The sequence below is a fragment of the Leptonotus elevatus genome, chromosome 1 (genome assembly GCF_054856555.1).
Source record: "Leptonotus elevatus isolate MCC_2025b chromosome 1, RoL_Lele_1.0, whole genome shotgun sequence".
Classification (NCBI taxonomy): domain Eukaryota; kingdom Metazoa; phylum Chordata; class Actinopteri; order Syngnathiformes; family Syngnathidae; genus Leptonotus; species Leptonotus elevatus.
Window position 1 is genome coordinate 46,460,520 of NC_141239.1, and position 23,131 is coordinate 46,483,650.

At 41.4% G+C, this 23,131-nt stretch overlaps 1 protein-coding gene across 3 annotated transcripts in view; it reads right to left on the bottom strand.

The window, feature by feature from the left end:
• myo15aa (myosin XVAa) overlaps positions 1–23,131 on the bottom strand; it is a 33,089-nt gene that overhangs the window by 3,220 nt on the left and 6,738 nt on the right. The window contains exons 6-63 of one of the 3 annotated variants that reach the window (XM_086077248.1): positions 22,782–22,872; positions 21,928–22,031; positions 21,773–21,836; positions 21,578–21,691; positions 21,325–21,486; positions 21,010–21,123; positions 20,323–20,381; positions 20,014–20,137; positions 19,812–19,907; positions 19,585–19,716; positions 19,376–19,501; positions 17,906–17,983; positions 17,574–17,725; positions 17,456–17,501; positions 17,257–17,381; positions 16,193–16,310; positions 15,929–16,104; positions 15,729–15,813; positions 15,549–15,602; positions 15,392–15,473; positions 15,171–15,307; positions 13,520–13,615; positions 13,203–13,438; positions 12,934–13,124; positions 12,760–12,832; positions 12,419–12,610; positions 12,205–12,320; positions 11,972–12,065; positions 11,171–11,307; positions 9,849–10,211; positions 9,579–9,643; positions 9,193–9,318; positions 9,043–9,094; positions 8,624–8,768; positions 8,468–8,561; positions 8,286–8,394; positions 7,847–7,962; positions 7,695–7,754; positions 7,462–7,537; positions 7,135–7,250; positions 6,928–7,046; positions 6,420–6,561; positions 5,954–6,065; positions 5,784–5,858; positions 4,761–4,963; positions 4,494–4,618; positions 3,618–3,681; positions 3,419–3,491; positions 3,270–3,343; positions 3,105–3,187; positions 2,894–3,024; positions 2,711–2,805; positions 2,521–2,598; positions 2,332–2,428; positions 1,865–2,025; positions 1,570–1,703; positions 1,249–1,382; positions 1,049–1,182 (exon numbers count right to left, since the gene is read on the bottom strand). In XM_086077248.1, the coding sequence (XP_085933374.1) occupies positions 1,049–1,182; positions 1,249–1,382; positions 1,570–1,703; positions 1,865–2,025; positions 2,332–2,428; positions 2,521–2,598; positions 2,711–2,805; positions 2,894–3,024; positions 3,105–3,187; positions 3,270–3,343; positions 3,419–3,491; positions 3,618–3,681; positions 4,494–4,618; positions 4,761–4,963; positions 5,784–5,858; positions 5,954–6,065; positions 6,420–6,561; positions 6,928–7,046; positions 7,135–7,250; positions 7,462–7,537; positions 7,695–7,754; positions 7,847–7,962; positions 8,286–8,394; positions 8,468–8,561; positions 8,624–8,768; positions 9,043–9,094; positions 9,193–9,318; positions 9,579–9,643; positions 9,849–10,211; positions 11,171–11,307; positions 11,972–12,065; positions 12,205–12,320; positions 12,419–12,610; positions 12,760–12,832; positions 12,934–13,124; positions 13,203–13,438; positions 13,520–13,615; positions 15,171–15,307; positions 15,392–15,473; positions 15,549–15,602; positions 15,729–15,813; positions 15,929–16,104; positions 16,193–16,310; positions 17,257–17,381; positions 17,456–17,501; positions 17,574–17,725; positions 17,906–17,983; positions 19,376–19,501; positions 19,585–19,716; positions 19,812–19,907; positions 20,014–20,137; positions 20,323–20,381; positions 21,010–21,123; positions 21,325–21,486; positions 21,578–21,691; positions 21,773–21,836; positions 21,928–22,031; positions 22,782–22,872 (6,730 nt within the window). Of the gene's footprint in view, positions 1–1,048; positions 1,183–1,248; positions 1,383–1,569; positions 1,704–1,864; positions 2,026–2,331; positions 2,429–2,520; positions 2,599–2,710; positions 2,806–2,893; positions 3,025–3,104; positions 3,188–3,269; positions 3,344–3,418; positions 3,492–3,617; positions 3,682–4,493; positions 4,619–4,760; positions 4,964–5,783; positions 5,859–5,953; positions 6,066–6,419; positions 6,562–6,927; positions 7,047–7,134; positions 7,251–7,461; positions 7,538–7,694; positions 7,755–7,846; positions 7,963–8,285; positions 8,395–8,467; positions 8,562–8,623; positions 8,769–9,042; positions 9,095–9,192; positions 9,319–9,578; positions 9,644–9,848; positions 10,212–11,170; positions 11,308–11,970; positions 12,066–12,204; positions 12,321–12,418; positions 12,611–12,759; positions 12,833–12,933; positions 13,125–13,202; positions 13,439–13,519; positions 13,616–15,170; positions 15,308–15,391; positions 15,474–15,548; positions 15,603–15,728; positions 15,814–15,928; positions 16,105–16,192; positions 16,311–17,256; positions 17,382–17,455; positions 17,502–17,573; positions 17,726–17,905; positions 17,984–19,375; positions 19,502–19,584; positions 19,717–19,811; positions 19,908–20,013; positions 20,138–20,322; positions 20,414–21,005; positions 21,124–21,324; positions 21,487–21,577; positions 21,692–21,772; positions 21,837–21,927; positions 22,032–22,781; positions 22,873–23,131 lie in introns of all 3 variants that reach the window. The other 2 variants (XM_086077256.1, XM_086077265.1) reach the window with 2 other exon arrangements.

A 23,131-nucleotide genomic window follows, 5' to 3' on the forward strand; every position in this document is an offset into this window, starting at 1 on the left:
ATGGTGTTTTTTTTTTAATCCTCCATAAATATTCCTCCTAGCAAAAGTTGCATTTAACTGTCATCAAAGCATCATGGCATCACCAAAGCCATCAGTCAGTGATGTCATTAACATTAAAAGGCACGGATGATGAGTGACAGTGAAGTGAGAAGAGCTTGTTTAGTTACAGCAGAAGCTGCAAACATACAAATAATCGCCTCTGTATGTAGTTATCATGTTCATGGATATTATGACACAGTGGTCCAGATCTGGCCCACGTGCCTTGAGTTTGACACATGTGCTTTGGTTGCCCACTGCATGGATGTATCACAAAATGTATCATATTACACAACGTGACGGCTTGAACTTAATGTTTTGTTTTGAGGCATATTTGTTCACTAAACTTTAGTTGAACTCCAAGTGTAACTTGGAGGTTGCACTGAAGAGAATATATATATATATTTTTTTATATGGTCGACCAAGAATAGTGCATGCAGGAATCCAACAGAGGGAGCCAAATGCTTTCTTAAATATAGCAAATTGTAGCGGTAGAACATTTAGGTACCTAATTAGCCACGCTGTGGTTCGGTATTGGGAGTGCAGCAACAGTTTTTAGTTGACCAATTCAATTATTTGAGGACATCATGAAAAATTCTGACTAATGCGTTCCAAGTTGGGCTGTTTAAGAAATACATTTAATGAGTGTAAAAAAAAAAAAAGAAGGTGTGTGTGAGTGTGTCCATGTGCGTGTGTGTGGTCTTGTTTTTGTTGCATAGTGGGGCCACCATTCTGGGATTTCACAGAGTTGTGGGGTCTACCCGTCCATGTAGGGCCATTTTGCTGGGCCCCACAAGTTTAGACCTCTTTTGAGGGTCAAGACTTGGTTTTAGAGTTTAGGTTTGAATTGGGTTATGGTTGAGGTTAGGGTAAGGATTAGAAGTAGGCAATCATTTTTGATAGTTGGGGTAAGGGGGAGGGGCTAGGAAATGCATTATGTCAATAAGATGGCCCCACAAAGATAGTAAAACAAATGTGTGTGTGTGTGTGTGTGTGTGCACTTGTGTCATACGTGAGTGTCTTTGTTAAGAAAGTGGAGTCCATTAAGATTCACCGCCAGAATGCACGGAGCCTTGATGTAGGCCGAGCTGGAACTCTGGATGTAGAAGAAGGAAGAGCCGAACATGGGGAAGGGACTGACCAGACCTGAGGGAGTGCACATAAAGGCTCACCACAAGTCCATTCCAAAGCGACTGTGACATGCTGTCATACCAAGGAATTGTGCACGGGCCTGGTGGGGGTTTAGAGGCTGGACCTGTTGCATATGTTGAGTTGCCATACTGAGCCACTGCTGTGGATTCTGTTTACTGTAGAACTGTGGGGGGACACACTCCTGCAACTCACGTCTGAACACACACACACACACACAAATGCACACACATGCTATATCATGTACGTATATGTTTTTTTGGGAGCTCAATGTGCAGGTATAATAGTGGTGCATGCATATTTGTTTTTCCCATTAGGATCTATTCGAGCACTTTGCTGCTAAAAACAATATGCAATATAGCATAGATGTCAATGTGTATTTACATGGTGGGCAGACAGACGGCGTCTTTGGCACGGTGCTGTAGGGCAGCCAGTCTGGCGAACTGTTGCAGATGTTGTTCACTTGCCTTACTCAGAGGGACCACACTCAGCAAAGCCTTCAGGTAATCTGGCAACACCTGGCACAGGCACAGATGGATATTTTATCATCCAGTGGACTTTATTACACCATTTCAAGAAATGTAAAATTGACATTTTCATAGTTATAACATTCCAGCTGAACTAACACAAGGCTGTACAATATACAGTATCAAATAATTAAGTTACATGTTCTGTTTACCTGGTTATAATGCATTGTAACATAGAGTTCATTATCAAGTTTCAAAGCAAGGCTCCAAATGACTCTTCGGAACCAAAGACTGTAGTTGGCATCTACTGGTTCTGCTTCTGTAGCAACATCCAAGATGTATTCCCTCTTGATCAGGGGACGAACATTCTGACCTAGTAAAAACACACACTTAGCATTCAATTATGTGAGATAGCAGATAGCAATGATATCATGCATTGCCATGAAAATTATTCAGCAGTATAGGGATAAGTAATATACATTATATTTATCAACATATTTTTGCAAAAAATACAAAAATATACCCCTACTCAAGCATGCGAGAACATGTAAACTCCACACACAGCCTAAAACATTTGACTGCAAGACAGGACATGCTAATAACCACATGCGCAAAAATTCATCTAAATAGTTAGTGTAAATTAAGGCAGTTGTTAAAAAACAAGAACAATTCTTGTTACCTCTGTGTGTGACCAAAAATATGGCATATTCATCCAAAGCTTGCACTCTGTGTAGGTCCATTTCAAAACAAAGCTCCTCAATGGCATCCAAAGCGACCTGACATAAATGACATATTTATGTCAAACCTCGAACTGGGTCGAAAATAGGAACATGTCACTGAATCCACATATGATTGAGAGTGCACTTACAGAACAAGTCTTGATTTTCAAGTGCCTTTCCATTCCACCTGGTAGCAGGAACAGCTGTCTTTTGGAGCTCCGCCCTGCCTGCACATACACAACCAATCACAAAGCTGTGTCAAACAAAATGACACATAAAATGACTGCATTTGGTAATGCATCAGAGTACTAGGGAAGGTTAGAGACTCTTGACACTAACCATCATTGCTTTCAGTTCTATGCTGTTGGGATAATGCACACGTCCTCCATACTGAAATGTCTTCCTCAGATTCTGCTCACATGCCTTGGCAATACCTGTCAACAAATAAAGAGGATGGATGGATGGATGGATGGATGGATGGATGGATGGATGGACGGATGGACGGACGGACGTGTGTTCTACCTTGGTACTGCAGTCCAATGCTGACACTGGCATTGTGTAGAAAGCTGAAGAGAAATGGCTTCATAACACGTGAACAGCGATGGAAAGCAGTCAGGATGTACAACAGCCTCCAACCCCTCTGGCAACTGTCTCTACACAATCAAACACAAGCAGACACCGTAAAACAAGAACCCCGCAGTTCGCGTGTGTGTGTGTGAGTCATGGGCCTTACGGTTTGGAGCTGTTGTTGGCAGTGACTTGCTTCATCACCTGGCAATAGGCTTCATCTTTCATCAAGCCGTGATCAGCACTTAACTAAACCACACACGCAGGAAATATTATACTGGATTCTACAATATGATATGAAACAAGAATTTGTTTGCACTGAATAGTGTACCTTCAGTATAATTGTGACAAGGTCCTGTTCAGTGTGACCTTTCAGTGGCAGGTCTCCCATGAACTTCATTACAGCTGTCAGTAAACGTTGCATTCAACATTGCGCTGAAGGATGATAGATCAAACTTGCTGATGTGAATCTTCCCTCACCTGAGTAGATATCAGCGGCCACTTTGTTCATTCCGCTGTCTGAGAAGTCAATCAGAGACTCCTGGAGTGGAGACTGGAAAGATAAACAAACAGATCGGAAGGAGGAAAGGAAATGTCTGTAAAATTGTGCATAGACTTGTGGTGCTGTAAAAGAAATTGCAGGTTATAATGAATCCACAGCATTAAAAAGAAAATGTACCTTTGAGAATTTGATCATATCAGCTGCTTCCCTCCTCTCTCTCCCCTTTTTGGCTTTTGGATCACTGTGGGCACAATTCAAGCAAAAGTGTGATTCCAAATGTGTGTCTGCGTTTGGTTGATTGGTTTATTGGTCCCCGTGGGGAAATTCATTTTCACTAGACTGTATCGGAGGAAGACAACAACTTTACATGCATCACAGACAGACTACAGACATGGCAATATACATGGCATATGACAGGGCGGCGGGTTTGGATTGGTCAGCGGGGCCAACTGTTTAGGGCGGCTATGGCAGCTGGGATCAAGCGAGCCCTCCTGAATCTCATTGCCCTGAACCTGCGCCCCGGATAAGAGGGATAATGTGTTGATGTAGTGGGTGGGTGATATCCTAGACTATTGTGTTTGTTACTCGCATGATGGACCCGTTGTTTATGTCTGGGAGGTTGGGTGTGGCTAGACCAATGATTTTAGCTGCTGTGTTAGTGATGCGTGTACGTTTGGTGCGGTTGGTAACAGAAACCATGGTGAAGAAACATGTGCCGCAGTACAGGAGGATGGGTTGAACAATGCTTTTGTAAAGTAATAGCAGGAGGTGGGGTGCAACATAAAGTCCTTTGAGTTAACGAATGGCTGCCAGTCTTTGTTGACTTCTTTTTTGAATGTCCGTGGCGTGCTGATCAAAGGTGAGTTTCTAGAAAGTATCTACTGTGTCAACTGCATGCGTGTCTATGACGATGGGGTGCTGGGGTGAGGGCGGGTCGAACCATATTTCTTTTGTTTTATTGACATTGATTTCAAGGTGGGCGGCTGTGCATGACTCAGAGAAATGTTTGACAGTGTTATGTTAGATTGTAAAAGGCGTGATGCGGGGTCTTACTTCCTGTTTCTTTGTGCCTCTCTGAAGTACCTCTTGGCAAACTCAATCATGTGGTACTGACTGCCATACTGCGACATATCATCCAGTTCCTCATCTGGGTTCTCCATATAGGTGTCCTTCACTACCTGGTACCATAAATAATAGCACTCTGTTATCCTTGCACTCTTGTACTCCATAAACACAACATCTGAATAAAAAGTTCTGCTGTTACAAAGATAAGAACGGTCCATTTAGATTGTGCTGTGCTATGATTAAATACATTCATACTTCTGTTGAGCGGTCAAGCTCTTGGGCCACCACCGATGAGCCCAACGCTACGGCAACAGCAGCCGAGGCAGCGACGCGACCTTGTCTGTCACGAGGCTCCGCCCTCTCTGTCGGGAGTAGCAGGAAGTCCGGAGCAGCCACGGGTCGAACATGTTCACTCAGAAACACTCCCGACATCCCGTACACTGCCCCGAAACGCCAGCCTGTACACACAAACGCAAAAAGCCGTGCATGACCTTGGGGAACATGTTTTTTTTGTTTGTTTGTTTTGCTGTACTAGAATAAAGTGCTATTGCACATCCACTACAGTAGGTGGCAGTGGCGCTGTCATTGTCAGAGTGCACAAGTAGTATTAGCTCCCTTGCACAGATGAACTTACAACAATTTTATAGACATATATTATTTATAGTCGCAGCAGAAAGTTTGGGTGGACGGGTGGTTTTGAGTCAAATATGTTCTTAATTGAGAAGCATAAGATAAATTGTTACAGTGGAGCAAAAACGTATTTGGCCAGTTTCCCATAGACTATTGGATTTTGGCCAAATACTTTTTTACCCCACTGTATAGTGTGATGTTATTCGAATATTATAAATCAAGCATTGTTTCCATAACTGCTATGGGAAATACATTCCTGAAGACCCCGGTACCAAATGCATGTGCAAACACTGCAGGGTTTCACCCCCAAAAAACACACACACATGCTACACTAATGTATGCAAGCACCATTTTACCACCGTTAATTTAACATTGCTGGCATCGGTCTACAACCTCATAAGTCACAATTCATTTGTAATTTTTTCAAAAATTTCTACTTTTAGTCAATCCACATGTGTGGGTGTCATTTTTGCAAATTATTGGCCAAAAGTGTTAAAATGGCTTGCTTACTTTGATGGCAATGTTAACAGTTCTACAAACATGTCATTTTGGGGGGTCCCCTAAAAATTTCGGAGGTACAAGGTTTTGGCTCGATGCCAGCAATATGTCATTACAATCTAGTCACCAACAAGGTACAAACTCTGGTACCAAAGTCAGGGGTGTCTCTCTTGAATTCTTCCAGTAACATCACCTTTTTCTTCACAATGCAGCCGTAACTTTTGCCTAAACACACACACACAAAGAGACATGACACAGTGTACATTATAAAGGTAAAGTAAATGTGGTTCACAGAGAGGCTATACACATGTTGGTCTTACCTGCGTCCAGGCCATCCATGTGTTGTAGTCTGATGATGTCCCCTTTGTGGAAGCTCAGCAACATCCTGTCCTCATTGATGCAGTTCCTCACTGCCACCACATACTCCGAATCCTGGCAGAGGCGCAGCATGTTGACATGTAATGCATTGCTCTGGTGTACATTGTTCACATTGTCTTGTCTTTTTTCTCTCCCACTCCCCAGCTGATCCATTTCTCATCTAAGATCTAAGGGATGCTAGTGCAAAGCCTACAAAGTTTGTCATTACTGTACCTATAGATGCCACATGATGACGACAACGCACTTTTTGTCTCACTAAGACAAGACGTTATTATAGTGTACAAACAAATCTGTGCATGCTGATTTACGACGACACAGTGATTCACTGTACTGGTACCACATTCATTATGTTACTATTGGGAGCAGAAGTGAGTGTCTAAGATGCATTCAAAAAAAGAGCCCTCTGACCTTCTTAATCTCTGTGAGGAAGTAGTCAATCATACTTTTGATCTGCTGGGCCCGGGCGGAGAACAGGATCAATTTCTCGTTGACGAGATTGAACTCCAACATGTTTTTTGATGGAACGGACACAAACAGGATGTCCGAGTAGCTGCACAGGAAGTCACAAACAGATAGAGGATGTTGTAAACGTTACATGAAATGATTTTTGGGATGGCTACAATCTGTGGAGAAACATATTGAGAGTGAGACATCAAGAAATGATTTGATCGGGGAAGGCACTGGATCTCAATGTGTTCAATTTACCAAGATCTTTTGGGATAATTTTTATGTTTCCAACTACGTGGGGATAGACGAGGAATGCTCTGCACTGCATATACATATCCCTTCATTAACTTCCAGTATGAGTAATGGTCCCAATACATTTGTTCATAACAGACTAATTTATACTTCCCATTACATTTTCTTTTTGATTATTATTCTGATGTAATTTCTTTATACCCTAATTAAGATGCACCTGTAAGGCCTCAGTACTCTGAAGTAGTCTGGAGCAGTGGAGCTGCTCCTCACCAACTTAAGCAGCTTAATGCCTTTATGTGACACAGACAACACCTGCACCCCCGTCCCAACACTGCCCTGCAAGACACGACAACATAACAAACAGACAGCCGGATATTCAGTATCTTAAGCTGGAATGGTTGGACGTCATTAACAAATGGCTCACAGAAGCTGGGAAAAGTCGAGAGAAGTAGATCTCCCATGAGTCTCTTGCGGTGGCAACCACCTTTTTCTTCACATTCTCAGGGTGAGTTCCTGCAACCTGATCCACCTGATTTTCCACTGCAAGAAATATGTAATTATAAGTCTATATTGAAATTGACTAGCGATCAGTCCAAGTTGTCACATGGCTTCATGTCATAAAAGCTCCATATAGTCCTGCACAGGATAAGTAGTATATCAAATTGTTTGATACAAATAATACAGTATCTTTAGTCTAAACTCTATGACTATCATTATATAAACAATCCTATTGCACGGTTGGTTTACTTACCAAAGAGAGTTTTCATCTTTTGTCTCTCTTCTTGAGTGATACGAATGCAGGCCTCAGAGAACGTGTCATGTACTACCTACAGAAAAATGACATAAATGAAATATCCTACTATTAAAAGTTAGTTCCTTGCCTTGAAAAAACACTTGCTTAACAGTGTAATCTATGTATGTTGCAAACAAAATATAATGTTGATTAAATGTATGTAAGTGTAACAATGAATTCTAAAAATCAACCTGTTTGAAGACCAGGTCCAACATCAACGGATCATTGAGGTTCTCTTTAGGATAAAACACCTGGAAGAAGTTTGAAATACAAATGTAAAAAATGGTTGTATAAAAGCACATTTTTGCTGATCGATGAATTGTGTTGGCAGTTGGAAATGCACCTCCTTCCTCAGGTAAAGTTTCCAGGGGACATTGGTGTAGGTGTAATAGTCATCACTGGTCCTGCTGTGGAGTTGAGTCTGGAGGGCCTCATTTTCAACTGGCAACTCTCTGCAGACTGGACATGCACGCAGACATATATCCATATATACACATATACTCATTCATTCATTCATTCATTCGGTCGGTCGGTCGGTATAGATAGATAGATAGATAAATAGATGGATGGGGGTTTTTCACCTGAAAATTTACGAGTCAAACACAATTTTCTTTAACGAGTAGAAACAGGAAGGAGTATCTGGGTGTGAGATGTGGCCATCTGAGCAATTCTTGCATGAGTGCTTGTTGTGTTATTGTGTTTCACTGCATTCCTTAAAAAGTGCTTTGATGACCGTGGCTCCCCTTTCTCACATGAGGGCAATCACGTGATCCAAATCTCACCTGTAGGAGGAGCTTGGCCTATGTTGGAGTGATTTGGTTCCTTAAGGTTGTTGATTTTGTTATCACCGCTCTCTTCTTTGTGATGGAATAATGGAGACTTCTTCTGAGTCTGAGAAAAAAAAAAAAGGTCAGAGTGAAATTTCGTTAGTGTGTAAATGGCTGTGTATGCATGTGTAATGTACTGGTTGAGGTGGATTGGCCATTTGGTCTTTAAGGATCTCCATGGCTTCATCATGGGGGTCTGACTTCTTCATAAACATATTTCCATCTTCTTTCCTAAAGACATGTAGCCAGATGTCATTGGGACCATTTGACCAAATTAACCATGTGCATGTTACCGTTTAATGGAAGGACCAGAGGGAGTCATGTTGGCAGGCTGGTGCTGTTTGATGATGTCTTTGATATCGTGGCTGGGCTCCATGCGTTCAGTGTTACTCGCACTGGCACGGACCACATCGTCTGGAGGGGGGCTACGTGTTGGACCTAGAAATGAATTATTCAAATAATGACATTGGATGACTATTTGCTTCGAACAAAACTAGATATACTGTACACGCTTTCTACATTATTCATACTGGCACATGCTGAAATTTCCACAAAATGTCATTTGTACAATGTATCAAAAGAGTGGCTTCATGACAACTATGTGAATTGTCTTTGAATGGCCCAGCCAGAACCAAGACTTGGATCCGAGCAAGAGGGATTCCGATTTTGGAGAGATCTGAATTGTGCTATGCAAAACAGGTTACAAACATACCAATGTTGTGAGAGCTGGACCTTGATGGAGAATCTTCTCGATCTTCTCTAGTCTGCACAGATTGAGGAGGCCACACAAGTTGGTACGCATTTGTCTATAATACATGCTTGCACAACAGCAAAGTATAATGCGTGTGTGTCTGCTGCTTACTGGGCTGGGCGTGCGAGAGCGTTGCGGCGAATGTGCGTAATAATGTAGCGGCGGCGACTGAGAGGCGGGGAAGGAGGACATCATCTGCTGCTGGATTGCGATGGCTTGCATGGTCATCTGCTGGGCCTGTAGAACACACTTAGACCATCATCAAAATATTGACCTAAGCTTTATGTTAGGCTTTGATTTGCACACATGAAGATAAGAATGCCTGCTCAAACACTGACATAGAAATAGGAGTACAGAATTTTTTTTTGTAGAATCACACATCGCATTGAAAATATCATTCAATTAATTTCAAATTCAGAAAGAGATAAGCAAGAACAGGTTTGTGTTCAAATGGGTACTGAGCACAATCAATGTTTCCACTATATTAGTCACTGTACCAGAATGATGGCCTGCTGGTTGATAATGGCTTGCTGCTGTTGAGTCAGTACTGCTTGCTCTGTTTCTGAAGAACAAGCACATAAAATATAAGTAGACTGAACAGAACAAAAAAAATAATAAAAAATCACAGCAAGCGTTAAAACACACCATAGTAGGACTTTACATCCCACTACATATAATACTGTTTAGAACTTACTTTATCACGCCTTAAGGCCACACATGCTTAAAAAAAACAAAAAAACTCCACTACATTATTGTAGTTGACGAACCTGTCAAAACAGGCAAGCCTGAAATAACAGGCATGGGTGGAAGTGGGGGCAACACCAAACCTTGGACAGCAGTGCCATGTGATGCTACATCAGTAGCACTCACAGGATCAGGGGAAACAGCGGGCCCCATAGAAGGGGCTTCAGGTGGGGCATGAGCGGGAATCTGACTGGGGGTTACATGTGTGGAAGTGGATGAAGTCGGTTGATGGTGAGGGTGTTGGGGTCGGTTGTATTGGTGGTATTGTTGTGGCTGCTGCTGCTTTTGTTGTTGTTGGTGTTGCTCATGGTGATGGTGGTGAGAGGGGATGGGCATGGTAGGGACAGGTGGCATCATCCCTCCCGCTACTGGGAGCACTGGCACAGCTTGAGGATCAGCAAGGTAGATGTAAGCATTAGGAAACATTTCGGTTTAAACTGAATATAATTGCTATGGTCATCTGTGAAAGGGAAATACATACGGTATTCATGGCAATAAAATGTTCAACCATAGAAAAGTCACACATATTCGCAGATTTTGTATCAGAAAGAGTTAATCAGAGAAACAGATGCCAAAAAATGCAAAATTTTCTTCCACATTGTACATTGGAGTAATAGTAAGAAAAGGTCACATGGAAAAAAATGTGCATTTAACTATTTGTACAAAAACATACAGCTGAAATGAAAAACACACAACATACACATTCCCACATACACATAGTTATTGAAAGACTGGCAGCAACAAAATGAGCTTTTAACTATGAGAGGGAATGAGAGTGAAGGATATCAGGTGGGCCATGTGTGCTTACACTGAATAGTTGTCAATGCATTAACCATGAGGAGGAACAGTGCCCATTACAGTCGCTAAACTTAATGAAGCGTACAGTTAGAACCTTTCAATTAAATATCACAAAGACACTCTACCTTGAATAATATGGGAATAAATTAACACATCAAATCAATCATATATGGATTGATTTTAAGATTCTCATGAGGTTGAATAAAAAAAGGCAATTTGAATTTGAATTTCCCCAGTGCAGGAAAAAAAACCAACGCAGATTATATTCAATTCTAAATAATCATAAATGGTGAAGTTATTTTTAAAATTGCACCATTCATTAACAAAGCATTTTAGCTACAAATCTTAATAATTAATGCAACTGGAAAAGAAAAGAGGGTGAATTGCAAAACAAAGAAGGGGTAATAAAAATTAGATTTTAGTTGATTCTGTAAATGTATGAAGTTTAACACAGCAGTATAAACATATACAGATTTGGTAAATTAAATTATCACTAAAGCGAAAGAAAACATCAAGTAAAAAGTACTTTAAAAAAAAAAATCTTTACCTCCAGGGTGTATTCCGGGAGGATACGACCTGCTTGGGGCTAGATTACTCTCCCCGTCTCCTCTTCCTCCTTCTGAGATGCTGATGCCACCGCCACCCTTCATTCTTGCTGCCAGGCTTCCAGCCTTTTCCATGTCCGGACATACAGCGGGAATTACGAAGGACAAGAACAGAGAGAAAGAAGAAGTACATGTCATGAGTGCAGAAAAATGTTTGTTTAGTAAAGAGTTAATGAACAGGTGCTATAGAGGGGACTGTACTGTGCTACCCAGGAGTGGGGAACCAAAGATGCCCCTGGATATAAAAGAATATAAAAATGTAAAAAAATATATATTTGTATTTATTATTTAAAATAAAACATTTTACATACCCAATTAAAGTGCACATTTGATCATCTACTAACATGCCATCATTTTAAAAATCTGAAGTGGCCCACCACTGACCTAATGTGAGCATATATAACAAATAGGATTCTTTCAACAGCTCTAGTACATTCAATGAGGTGTATGCTTAGTTCATTTTTGTTTGAAATCTACAGAAACTCCAACCAAGAATTCCATTAGGCTTGTATGTATTGTGCATTGTCAACAATTTGTGCAACAGTAAACTACGGTAGGTGGTGACACTGTAACCTAATCTCATCTCTTCCATATAGTATACTGTATTAGCTGAGGCTCACATTATTTATTCATTAATTCATTCATTTATTCATTATAATTCAGGGTTCTTGGTCAAATAAATTGTTCAGTGCATTAGAAGGTGCATGTAGATTTGTCTTTGTAGATAAAACAGTGCACTTACCATGCTATTGTCAGACAGCACGGGATCGAACAGGCTGTCCAGGTAGCGGTCCATTCCTCTCTGAGTCTGACCATCACTGAAAGCATCAGATTCCACTGCACATAAAGCAGAAAGATCCTCAGCTTCAATCCATTGCATTGTGCTACACCCACTGGCCACTTTATTAGGTACAACTGCATGACTAATGATCAATTAATAAATCAATCAATCAGTGAAAGGTGCACGTGTGTGCACCGTGGCTGTGGTAACCGTCAGAGTCAGACAGGCTGTAGGCTGGTCTGCAGTCTGCGCTCAGTGGAAGGGAAGGTGGAGGTTCGTCATCTGAATCAAAGCCGCTTCCAAATAATGTTCTAGGATAAAATTGAAAGAAAAAAAAGCTTCAGAGATGATAATACTGTATTATGTCATGCGTGGGGGGGGGGGGGGGGGGGGTATGTGTTGTGCTGACAGGCTGGTATTGGCTCTGACTCTCGTGGGGTTGTCAGTACTAATGATGAAGTAGCTTTTCTGCTTTGGGAAGTCATTTGGAAGTTCCAGGTCTGCGATTAGGTCCATCACGTAGTCGTGACCGGCTAATTCCACCCACTGGCCGTGCTCTTTCATCAGGACAGAACTCCCTCTCCACCAGTCCGAAACACCCCTGCAAGAACCCCACAATGCAAATGAGGTATTTCCCCTAATAGCCGACTGGTGTATTTGGAGAGAGGCTAATTGAAGCATTGTGCCTGTTTAGAGCTGAAGCCCCTATTTGATTGACTTTTATTAAAATCATCAACTTTGAATGAGCACCTGTGGTGCAGGATGTCTCCCGCTAAATCCTCGCCGCTGGTCCAGGAGTGAACTGGACACAAGAATGACGATCCTAAATAAGGAGAAGAATCACGTGGCCAGTTAGTGCTTTAAACAGAAGTCAATTCAAAATATTATCAAAATTGTCATCAACAAATCAGATGTTCTTCTTACCGTCAAAACAATGTACACGTAACGCCATGTTAGCTTTCTTCCGATTGGCCGTCCACTCCAGCAGCGAGAGCGGATAGGTCCGTGAGGTCTCAAGGGCGGAGCCTGAACACTGCTGTATCTTCTGACTGGCTTGGATGAGCCTATGTTGTAGCAATGCTTGGCAACCAGTGGCAGCGTGGTCGGAAACAAACCTAAAGAGAAACGTCCCATCATGAATGTCATACATTGATTGATGATTCATGACCAACTCATTTCATCAGTGCTTTTACTTGAGTAGATATCTGTCCATCTGCGGTGAGGGAGCGAAGCTGCAGACACAGGCAAGCAATAGAAGCCAGCCTCTCTCTGCATTGTCAGCGTTGACGTTTCGCCACACCTGGTTGACCACCTGAGACAAGATCTCGTCCCGTAACCCGGGAGACGAGAGACCTCTTTGGATGATGTAATTGCCAAACGTGTTCTCCTGAGCGCCATTCAGGTGAGGGTCGCCCATGAATCGTAGCACCTGTGGAAGAATACATCAAAACAAAGAAAGCATTTGTGGGACATCATTTGACTTCCAAGCGAGATTACAAGGTCCGCCTACCATGTTGAAAAGCTGCAGAGCTTCTGCTTTCAGGTCCTCTTCTATGGAGGTTAGAGGTGCCTCCATGGGTGTCATCAACATCCCGAATTTGGGCTCCTACCACAAAGATGCATTCATTGATTGCGGGATTGATTCCAATGTAATTCCGAGGGGACATTGTACTTTGTAGTCATTTTATAATGCATCACTTTTGTGTCCAGGTTTAAATTCCACTCCAGACAAAAACATGGAAATTGTGAGTGTTTGAACTCTCGAAACTCCAAAAACTGTGCGTGCGTGCGTGTGTGGTAGAGTTCAGTTCTATGTTTGGTGGAGTGCCTCGATAAAGCATATTTAAAAGAAGGAAAATTGTATTGCCCGTGGATCAGAATGAGTTATGCATACTTCTAAAGGATACACTATTACATTTGTAGGGATGAGCGAGTACCAGTACCGATACCTCGTCAAGTTTAAGGTATTGGTATCAGTATGGGCCGCCCTCTTGTGGCTATTTTACAATCAGGAACTAGAAATTAGAAAAGATGATTGCCATTGGTTACATGTAGGGGTGTGAATTGCCTAGTACCTGGCGATTCGATTCGCATCACGATTCGATTCAATACCGATTAATCCCGATGCGAATCTAGAAATTGATTATTGCGATTTTTTTTAAACTCAAATTTAGAAAATACTAATCAGTAAACTTGTACATGCCACTGAATTTAACAAGCAGGTTGCAGTCTGTTTCATGTTTAAATAGCACTGAAATAAAATATTAAGGCTTAATGTTCCATTAACATAACATTCTTCCATGCTTAATGTGTGAATCCTAACCCTAAGTAAGACGTTTTGTTGAATATTCCCATAAAAAATTGATATTTTAAAATCGATTCGGCCGCATATCGAATCGATTCGAGAATTGTGCGCTGTAATGTCGTGATATATTGCCGAATCGATTTTTTCGAACACCCCTAGTTACATGCAATTTTAAGGAGAAACTCTATAATGGGATACATAGGTCTTTCTTTATAATTGCCTGTCATTGTTTTTTGGGGGAACTTTGATGTATCACAAGTAATAGTGGTATTGGTGCTTGGTATCGGTGACTACTCAATATTTGAGCACTCGTACTGACATCAGTCTGAAAGAAAGTGGTATCAAACATCCCTAATATTTTGCCATTACAGTATTTCAAAGCAGTTAGGTGATCTGGGCATGTATGATATTGTGTTTTTCGTGTATAATTTAAAAAAAAAAGTTGATATTCTACTAATTAGTAACAGTGCATTATTTACCATAAGAAAGCCTAACACCACTGGTTTGACTTTGAAGTGATTAAAACTATTTCTACATTTTGGTCAGAGTTGTACTGTGTATATACACCTGAGAACTGGCGTACCTCAATGATTTCATTGTTGTTTATGATGGACCAACATTTCTTTGAAAGGAGGTCATTACACGTTCAAGAACTTATCAAATATTGGTGCCAATTCATTATGTGACGTATGAGCGACTAATGTGTCAATCTTGATGGAATTCAGGCAAATGCAGGAAGGTAGGAACTAATCCAAATGGAGTTTCTTTTAGTTTTAGCAAGTAACAAAATAATTTTCTTGCTGCCTCAAAGCATTTCCTGTAAACGAACTGACAGACTTGGCGGACACACACTTACTCTGAAGTAGTTGAGCACGTAACTATAGAAGGGGTAGTTATTGATGTCCAGAGGCAGAGTGAGTTGACTGGAAGAGGACTCTTGGATATGAGGAGCCTGAAGCAGAGCCAAGCAGTCGGAGTGCAACTCTCGCCTGGCTGACAGAGAGAAAAGAGACGGGATAAGCAATCAGTCACCATAAATACGTGTTGCATAGTAATCCATACAGACAGCGTACAAACCTCCTGCTGCTTGCAGTAGAGCACCGAGCTCTGCGGGGATCACCAAGTGTGTAACATTTACCACTTCTCTTTTCATCAGATCCTGGTAGGAGACTGATTTTAATCTACAATGGAATCAAGTGTAACAGCGTGCCAAGGAATGTGAGCTTGCTATTACCATTTCTCTTTTCTTCCTCTCCTCCTCAGCTTTCCGCTGGGCCGTCATCTTCATCTGCAGGCAGACGGCGACAATCGTAACCATGTCAAGCGGAAGGCATTGCGATGCAAAGGAAGAGCAACGGATTTGGATGTGAAATATTTTTTTCTTTATTGCTTGTGGTTGATATCACTTGTGTACCTTGACATATCGTTTCCGGCTGATATAAAAGTTGACAAGGGAGCGGAACCGAACCAGATTGTCCCTCATTTTCACATAGTGCTTTCTAAAATATATGTAGGAGAATTCAACAGTTAAGATTAGTATCCATTCATCCATTATATACCACACAAATTGTTATTAAAAGCAAATAGTTTTGAGATTAGGGCTTTGTGGCCCACCTCGTAAGAAAGCCTCTGCAATGCGCCTGCAGCCTGATGATCATGTTGCGGAGGTCCACGTAGCGTTTCCGGACAAAGTACATGCGAGCGTAACGCTGCAGGGTGAGCGCAGCAAACTGGCGACAGCGCTCCCGTTTACTCTCCAGCAGCTGGTAGACGGCCTCCTTCACAAACAACTGCAAAAAGCACAACAAAGCTACATATTGTGAAGGATTCTTTTTGATCTGAGTTGTATAATCACTTTGACCGTAGGGAGGAGCAAACCTTCGTGACCCCGACATGGTAGTCTTCTGGGTTGAGAGGACACAGCTTACCGAGCAGCAGCACACAGTTGTCGCCGTTGGCTGATGGAAGCTGCTGAATTCCCGCCAGTGATTTATATCTATGGCAAACACCTCGATGCATTCAGTGATATTCAAACTGAGCTTGGATGGATTTTAAGTTTCACAATAAAGATGGATGCTTTGGAGTTGAAGGGGAAGTCAAACACAACAATTTTTTGTTGACAATAATATGATCTATGCAGTCCCACTAGTCTAAATATGGTATTTTGGTTAATATTGCGTTAGTGGAGTATGAGTTAAGCAGCAAAATCCAGCAGTTTTTATCAATATCAGAAGGCAGCCATTTTGCGGTTTGCTGTGGAGTGAAAATGCCATCACAGTTGCCCAGGTCTCAGGTAAAAAAACAATCACAGCGCAGCTTCAGAAAACAGGTGAGCTATGATTTGTAGTTGCCTGAGCCCTGAGCAACTGTGATGTCATCTTCAGTCGACAGCAAGTGGCAAAATGGCCGCCTCCTGAGATGGATAAAAAATGGTTGGATTTTGCTGTTTAACTCAATTAATCAAAATCGCATGTTTAGACTAGCGAGGTCACATATAACATATTATTGCCAAAAATGTTTAAGGCTGTCTTCCCCTTTAAACATTACATTGATTAATATTACATGTGTAGGAATATGAGTTATGCAGCAAAATCCAGCCATTTTTATCCCTCAGGCATTTTACTACTTACTGTCATCTGAAGATGACATCATAGGTGCTGAGGGCTCAGGCAACAACCAATCACAGCTCACCTGTATTCTGAAGCTGAGCTGTGATTGGTTGTTACCTGAGACCTGAGCTACTGTGATGTCATTTTCACTCAACAGCTAGTGGCAAAATCGATTTTTTTTTTTATGCTGGATTTTGCTGCTTAACTCATATTCCACTAACGCAATATTAACCAGAATACAGTATTTAGACTAGTAGAACCTATTATTGTCAAGAATTTTTGGGGGGGTTGACTTCCTCTTTAAAGTCAAAATCAGAAAACTGAGTATTTCACCTGAACATGAAGACAGAGAACGGCATCCGGACAGGATACCCTTCTTTACGAATCCTGATGGTCTCCATGACGCCGGAGTGTCGCAGCTGACTTTTGACCAGTTCGTCTTCAAACACACCTGCATGCTGAACACACATGTGAAGATTTCTTTAATGACCGCATTTTGCGGGGTTGCCAGCTGGCTCTTTTTAAACTCTACCTTCATGTTGTTTGGCTTAATGCAGCGGACAAAAAACGGGTTGCACCTGAAATCGAATGAAAGTAATACAAATGAGAAATCTTTCAACTTGTTCTCCGTGTTTATCAGTGTATTTCACCTCTCCATTTTGTCCACCAGCTCCAGCAGGGACTGTTGGAACTTGCTGCTGACGGTGGATGCTTGGTATTTCCTGGTGACCGTGCTGCTTTTCTGGCCTCCTCTCTGCTGCCCCAGGACCTCTGCGTGAGCCAGGAAGAGGTTTGACACCATCTGAAAGTCAGTAAGTTTGTGCTGTGGTTGACCAAGAAAAAGATGGGAACCTTTTTCTTTTTCTTTTTTTTTACATGCACGCAACCCAATATCAGCCACAGGCAGATGAGAATCTGGTTTATGTTCAGCAGGATGAGCATTTAACTCACTGTTTAATATATTTAAAGATGCTTCTCTCACCTTGTTCCTGCTCTTAATGAACAGGTCCAGGACATCTTGACGGACCTGGTCGTAGTTTTTATCAAGGAACTTGTAAACCTGCAACATTAACATGAGGGGGGGGGGGGGGGGGGGGTTGTACGTTTTTTGCTGTCCCCGACTGCAATCCAGTGCCACTTTAGGAAGCTTTATGACTGCTCCAATGTATTTTATGATACGTCCTGCTACTAGTACTATTGATTAAAAACACAAAATTCCTAGAGCAAGCATTCACACAGACATGGAAAGTCTATCAAGAGAGAATGCTAGAACATCAACAAAGGTTCAAGAGATACTTGACTCATTGAATAATATAATATATATAATTAATGTGATAACTTCATTATTTTTATGAACAATTATGCTGTTTTCGAGGATGGTCGGAAGTCGGACTTTTGCGAGTTCAAACCAGGAAGTGTGTACGGGAACGCCCCCCTCGAACTCAGAAATCCCACCCCAAAAAAAGGACCCTGACTTCACCGACGGACTGCAAATGACGTCACTCTACAATGTTGACCTCTTTGGAAACACTGTAAATGGTAAAACATAATTTACTTGAGTATAAAACTAGATAGCTTTCTTCATTCATAAATATTCGACATAACTTCACGTAACACAACGTACGTGACAATATGCCGTTATCTTTCTGCATGAAATTATACGGTAAACTTGAATGCTTATGAAATAAGATAAAAACAATACATAAATAAAAATTGCGAGAAGGTAAGTTTGCTGGAGTTCAAAATGAGTTTTGAGGACCAAAATAAAAAGCAATTCATCACTATCCGCCATTTTGGTTTGTTTACTTTCGCCTCGAACGCTTTCAGGTCGGGGAAAGAAGAAAAAAAAGTGGATATATCTGACTTCCGACCATCCTCGAATGCAGCATTAGTACCTTTTAAAACTAAATTTGCCACTTGTTTGTCGACTGAAGATGACATCACCTGTGCTGAGGAAACAGGTAACAACCAATCATGGCTCAGTTTGCTGACCAAACACGAAAAATAGGTGAGCTGTGAGTGGTCGTTACCTATTTCTTCAGCACAGGTGATGACAGTGGAAAATGTGTTTTTACAGGTATTAATTGTACAATAAAAAATAATGAAGTCATCAAATGAATTCTGAACAAAATATGGACTTTTTACTGCTGAAAATGGCTCAATGAGTCAAGTATCCCTTTCAATTCAGTGAATGCTCCGGAGAGTGATACACGTTGCCCATACTGACTTCATGTTATTCCGAGGCTTCAAAACAGATGATTTTATGTTAAATAGCCTAAAGTTGGTCAAGGTTAAAGTAGGACAAGTTTCTATACTCACTGAAAAGGTGAGCTGAAAAACTAAGTGAACAACTGGAATTAACACCTTTCTGACAGTGTTGTACAAAATGATTGTTTTATTGCGGTCAATCGTACCAGATTGCGTGTCTACAAACTAGTTCAGATCAATGTACCTGATAAGTGACACGTCCAGCAAAATGCTTGATGGCGAACTCGGGAAGGGGCATCTTTGGCTTCACATACAAGGAGTTGTTGCCGTGGTGATAGTGACACTTTTGGAGAAACGTATGATCTGTTGCCTACGGACACGCCAGAGGTTTGACTTGCAGAATAACAAAGTCGAGCATATGCACAGTATGCAAATGCGCTTTCCCTTGCTCACCTGTGGGAAACAGCTCTGGTCATCCAAGATTCTCAGAATGCCATGCGGCTTAGCTGCGATGAGGTCAATGCAGGGTTGGTTGTCATTAAATGGTATGTCCTGCCATGGAATTTGCTCCCTGTTGTACTCCTCCTGCATGGGAATCATAAAACTGATATGTGCCAAATAGTCTATATTTTGCATGAACACTCCTTATCCGAGTTGTTTGCTTAGTGCAAGCAACTTACCTGTTCCTCTCTGAAAATTATCTTATTAAAGAAGAACTGCAGGTACTCGTTGGCATAATTAATGCACAACTGCTCAAAGCTGTTGTAGGCCAGATCCTGTTGTTAGCACACACGCAGAGCATAGTCACATACAGCAGCTTTAGGAAGACGATACATCTTATCAAACCGCAAAAGGTCACACCAGACGATTACAGTAGTTTACCTCAAATCCATAAATGTCCAGTATGGAGATGGAGAGAGTGTGTTGACGAGGATACACCTGAGTGTTGACCCGCTCTGTTAACCAATGAAAGAGCAGCGAGTACAAAATCTTGGCAACAGCATCTCTAGAAGACAAAATAGAGTCATCAATGAGGGGGAAAAAAAGTGCACATTTTTAGACAACAATTGCATGAAGTTGATTGGAAACTAAATATCCCGTTGCTGTTTCTGTTTTCATGTGATGGACTGCTATAAAAATGAAAGAAAAGCATGCTGGGTATGTGACTAAATTTGACTACGTATTTATTACCTGGCATCTACAGCACTTTCCACAGTCAGCGGGGTGTAAATCTTGTCTCTCATCGTCTCCTGTGAAGACAGAAGAAGATGAGTCATGAGTCCTACAATATGTACGCGGTGTGTAATGAAGAGTGAGCAGGTTGCACAATAGCTGCATAAAGGTAAATAGCTGATCCCAAAATCCATCATTTGAGTGATGCAATTTGTGTTTTTCCTCCAAAAGAATGATTTTTTACAATACATTAAATAATACTCCCAAATTGACATAATGAAGCAGCTGTTTTATGTTCCCAAAACACTTTTTTCATGACAATGTCCATTTCAATCAAATGTTGATGGCCTTGTGATTGTATGTTGCCTGTTAATATCGCGCAAGTGCGTAGTAGTAGGAGTAGTAGATCTCATGTCAGTGATGGGCCTGCCTGAATGGTAATGCAGAGCCCAAAATGTTTAGATTAATTTAAAGTACCTCTGATTAACCACAAATAAAGTTCAGATATTCTAGTAGGCTTTTTCTGACATCTTTTCATCCTAGTAGAAGGCTGAAGGTTTTGTGCTAACACTGACTTATATATGAAACTGTACACAAATCATTTGACATTACTTGCAGGTATGTGGCAGTAATGGGTGCATCCTGGACATTAACATTATCTATAAAGAGGTGTTAAAAATGCAAACAAAACTTGTCAATACTGACCATGACTTTATAAGTGATGGCTTTTTGCAAGCCTTCTGGAGAGATCTGCAACAGTTCTGCTACCACCCTGATCTCTTGAGCGCTCACCACCGTCGCCACCTCCTGGCCGTCAGTCTGAAGTGCAGGAGAGGGAGACATCTTTAGAAATACTGACTCATACTACACTCAGCGGTCATTTCATTAGGTACACATGAATAATCTGAGAAGTCTCTGTTTGGAATGGCACTGCCAACGACATAAATTGTTAAACGAGAACCGTCTTATACTATTGGTTACCCCAGTGGTGGGCTGTGAGCATCTCTACGGAAACATGACCTGATATTTCTCAAAGTAGACGTTGCCCAAGTGCAGTATGGAAGACAAAACTCTGAAAATGGCTGACTGGTCATCTGGGGTGAAGTGGAGGATCTCCATGGCAGCAAGCAGACGCTGGAAGTCCTCACCATCATCCTTTCCTGTAATCTCACAATCCCCTCCCTATGTGGGAAAACAAGAGAGCACATAATGACGTGAAATAGTATAGAAACTTGAGGAAGATTTCCAGATGTCGCAGCAAAGTGTCACCCACTTGGTTGAGGTAATAGTAAGTCTCAGGCTCCTGGAGATAGAAAGTCTGCTTCTGTTGAAAAGGAAGACCTGCCAGCATCTCATAGAAGATATGGTAGTTTCTTTCATCTTTGGCCTGAAGAGGAAACAAACGTGGCATTAAACACCCCCTTGAACGCACATGAGTCACCTGATGATGAATGTCTGCAAGCATCACCTGGAAGACAATGCGAGACTTTTCCAGAAGATATTGAGAAGTTATGGCACCACTGATTACACCACTAAACAGAAGAAGTGTGGAAAAGAAGAGTGTCTGAAAAGGAAGTTGTTGGGTTCTGAGACTAAAGACATTAGCAGAAGCATCATACTCACTCCTCCATAAAGACTTCCATGTGTTTCCCAAAGCGACTGGAGTTATCATTCCGTACAGTTTTGGCATTTCCAAATGACTCCAGCAGAGGAGCAGCCTCAAGTATCTACAATAGCAGCCATTTAAACACACAATATTTCAACATCAAAGCTGGATGATAAAGACGTTGAAGGGGAAATCAACCTTGAAAATTTCTGAACATTAATGTGTTATATGTGACCTCACTAGTCTGAAGATGACATTCTGATTAATATCACATTTGTGGAATATGAGTTATGCAGCAAAATCCAGTCGTTTTTATCCATCTCAGGGGGCGGCCATTTTGTCACTTGCTGTCGACTGAAGATGACATCACAGTTGCATTACAGCGTACCTGTTTTCTAAAGCTGAGCTGTGATTGGTTGAGCAACTGTGATGTCATTTTCACTCGACAGCAAGTGACAAAATGAAAACTGCTGGATTTTACTGCTTAACTCATATTCCACTAATGCAATACGTATTAACCAGAATAGCGTATTTAGACTAGTGGGGCTGCATAGAACATATTATTGTCATGAAATTTATCATCACAATTATTTATCTTAAGTTGTTCTAATAACTGTAATTTTTGGACATGATGTCCCTGTGCCAATGTATGACGTGGCACGCCACAGCAAAACACAGCAACCGTGATGTGGTAATGGTACATGTGAAGATGGGCTTGATAATACAGAATATAGAACAAATCATGCAGGGAACCTTACGCTACCTCAATCTGTGCCGAGAGTGAAAGAAAATACACACAAGGACATTAGTCATCATTCAAGTTAGGATCAAGTATGTGTGTGCGTGCACATGTCATAGTATGCATGCATACCTGTTGGGCAAGATTACATGTGTGATGTAAAGCTACAAGGTAGCGAAGGACAAGTTTGGTGGCCTCTGTTTTGCCAGAACCGCTCTCCCCACTGGAAAAACAGTAAAAACATTAACTGGCATGCTCAGCACTGTATACGCGAGTGTTTTCCAACCTTTATTGAGCATTTTACGTTGAAATAATTATCTCGTGACACACCACTAAACATCCCAGCCCATTTGATTACTGAAATAATGACAAGCTTGTGTCAGTTTACTCACAAATCTACTGATTCTGTGTGAAATCGTTGACTGTGTATTGAACACAAAGCTGACATACAAGTGCTAGGTCAGAAAATCAGAATATGGAGG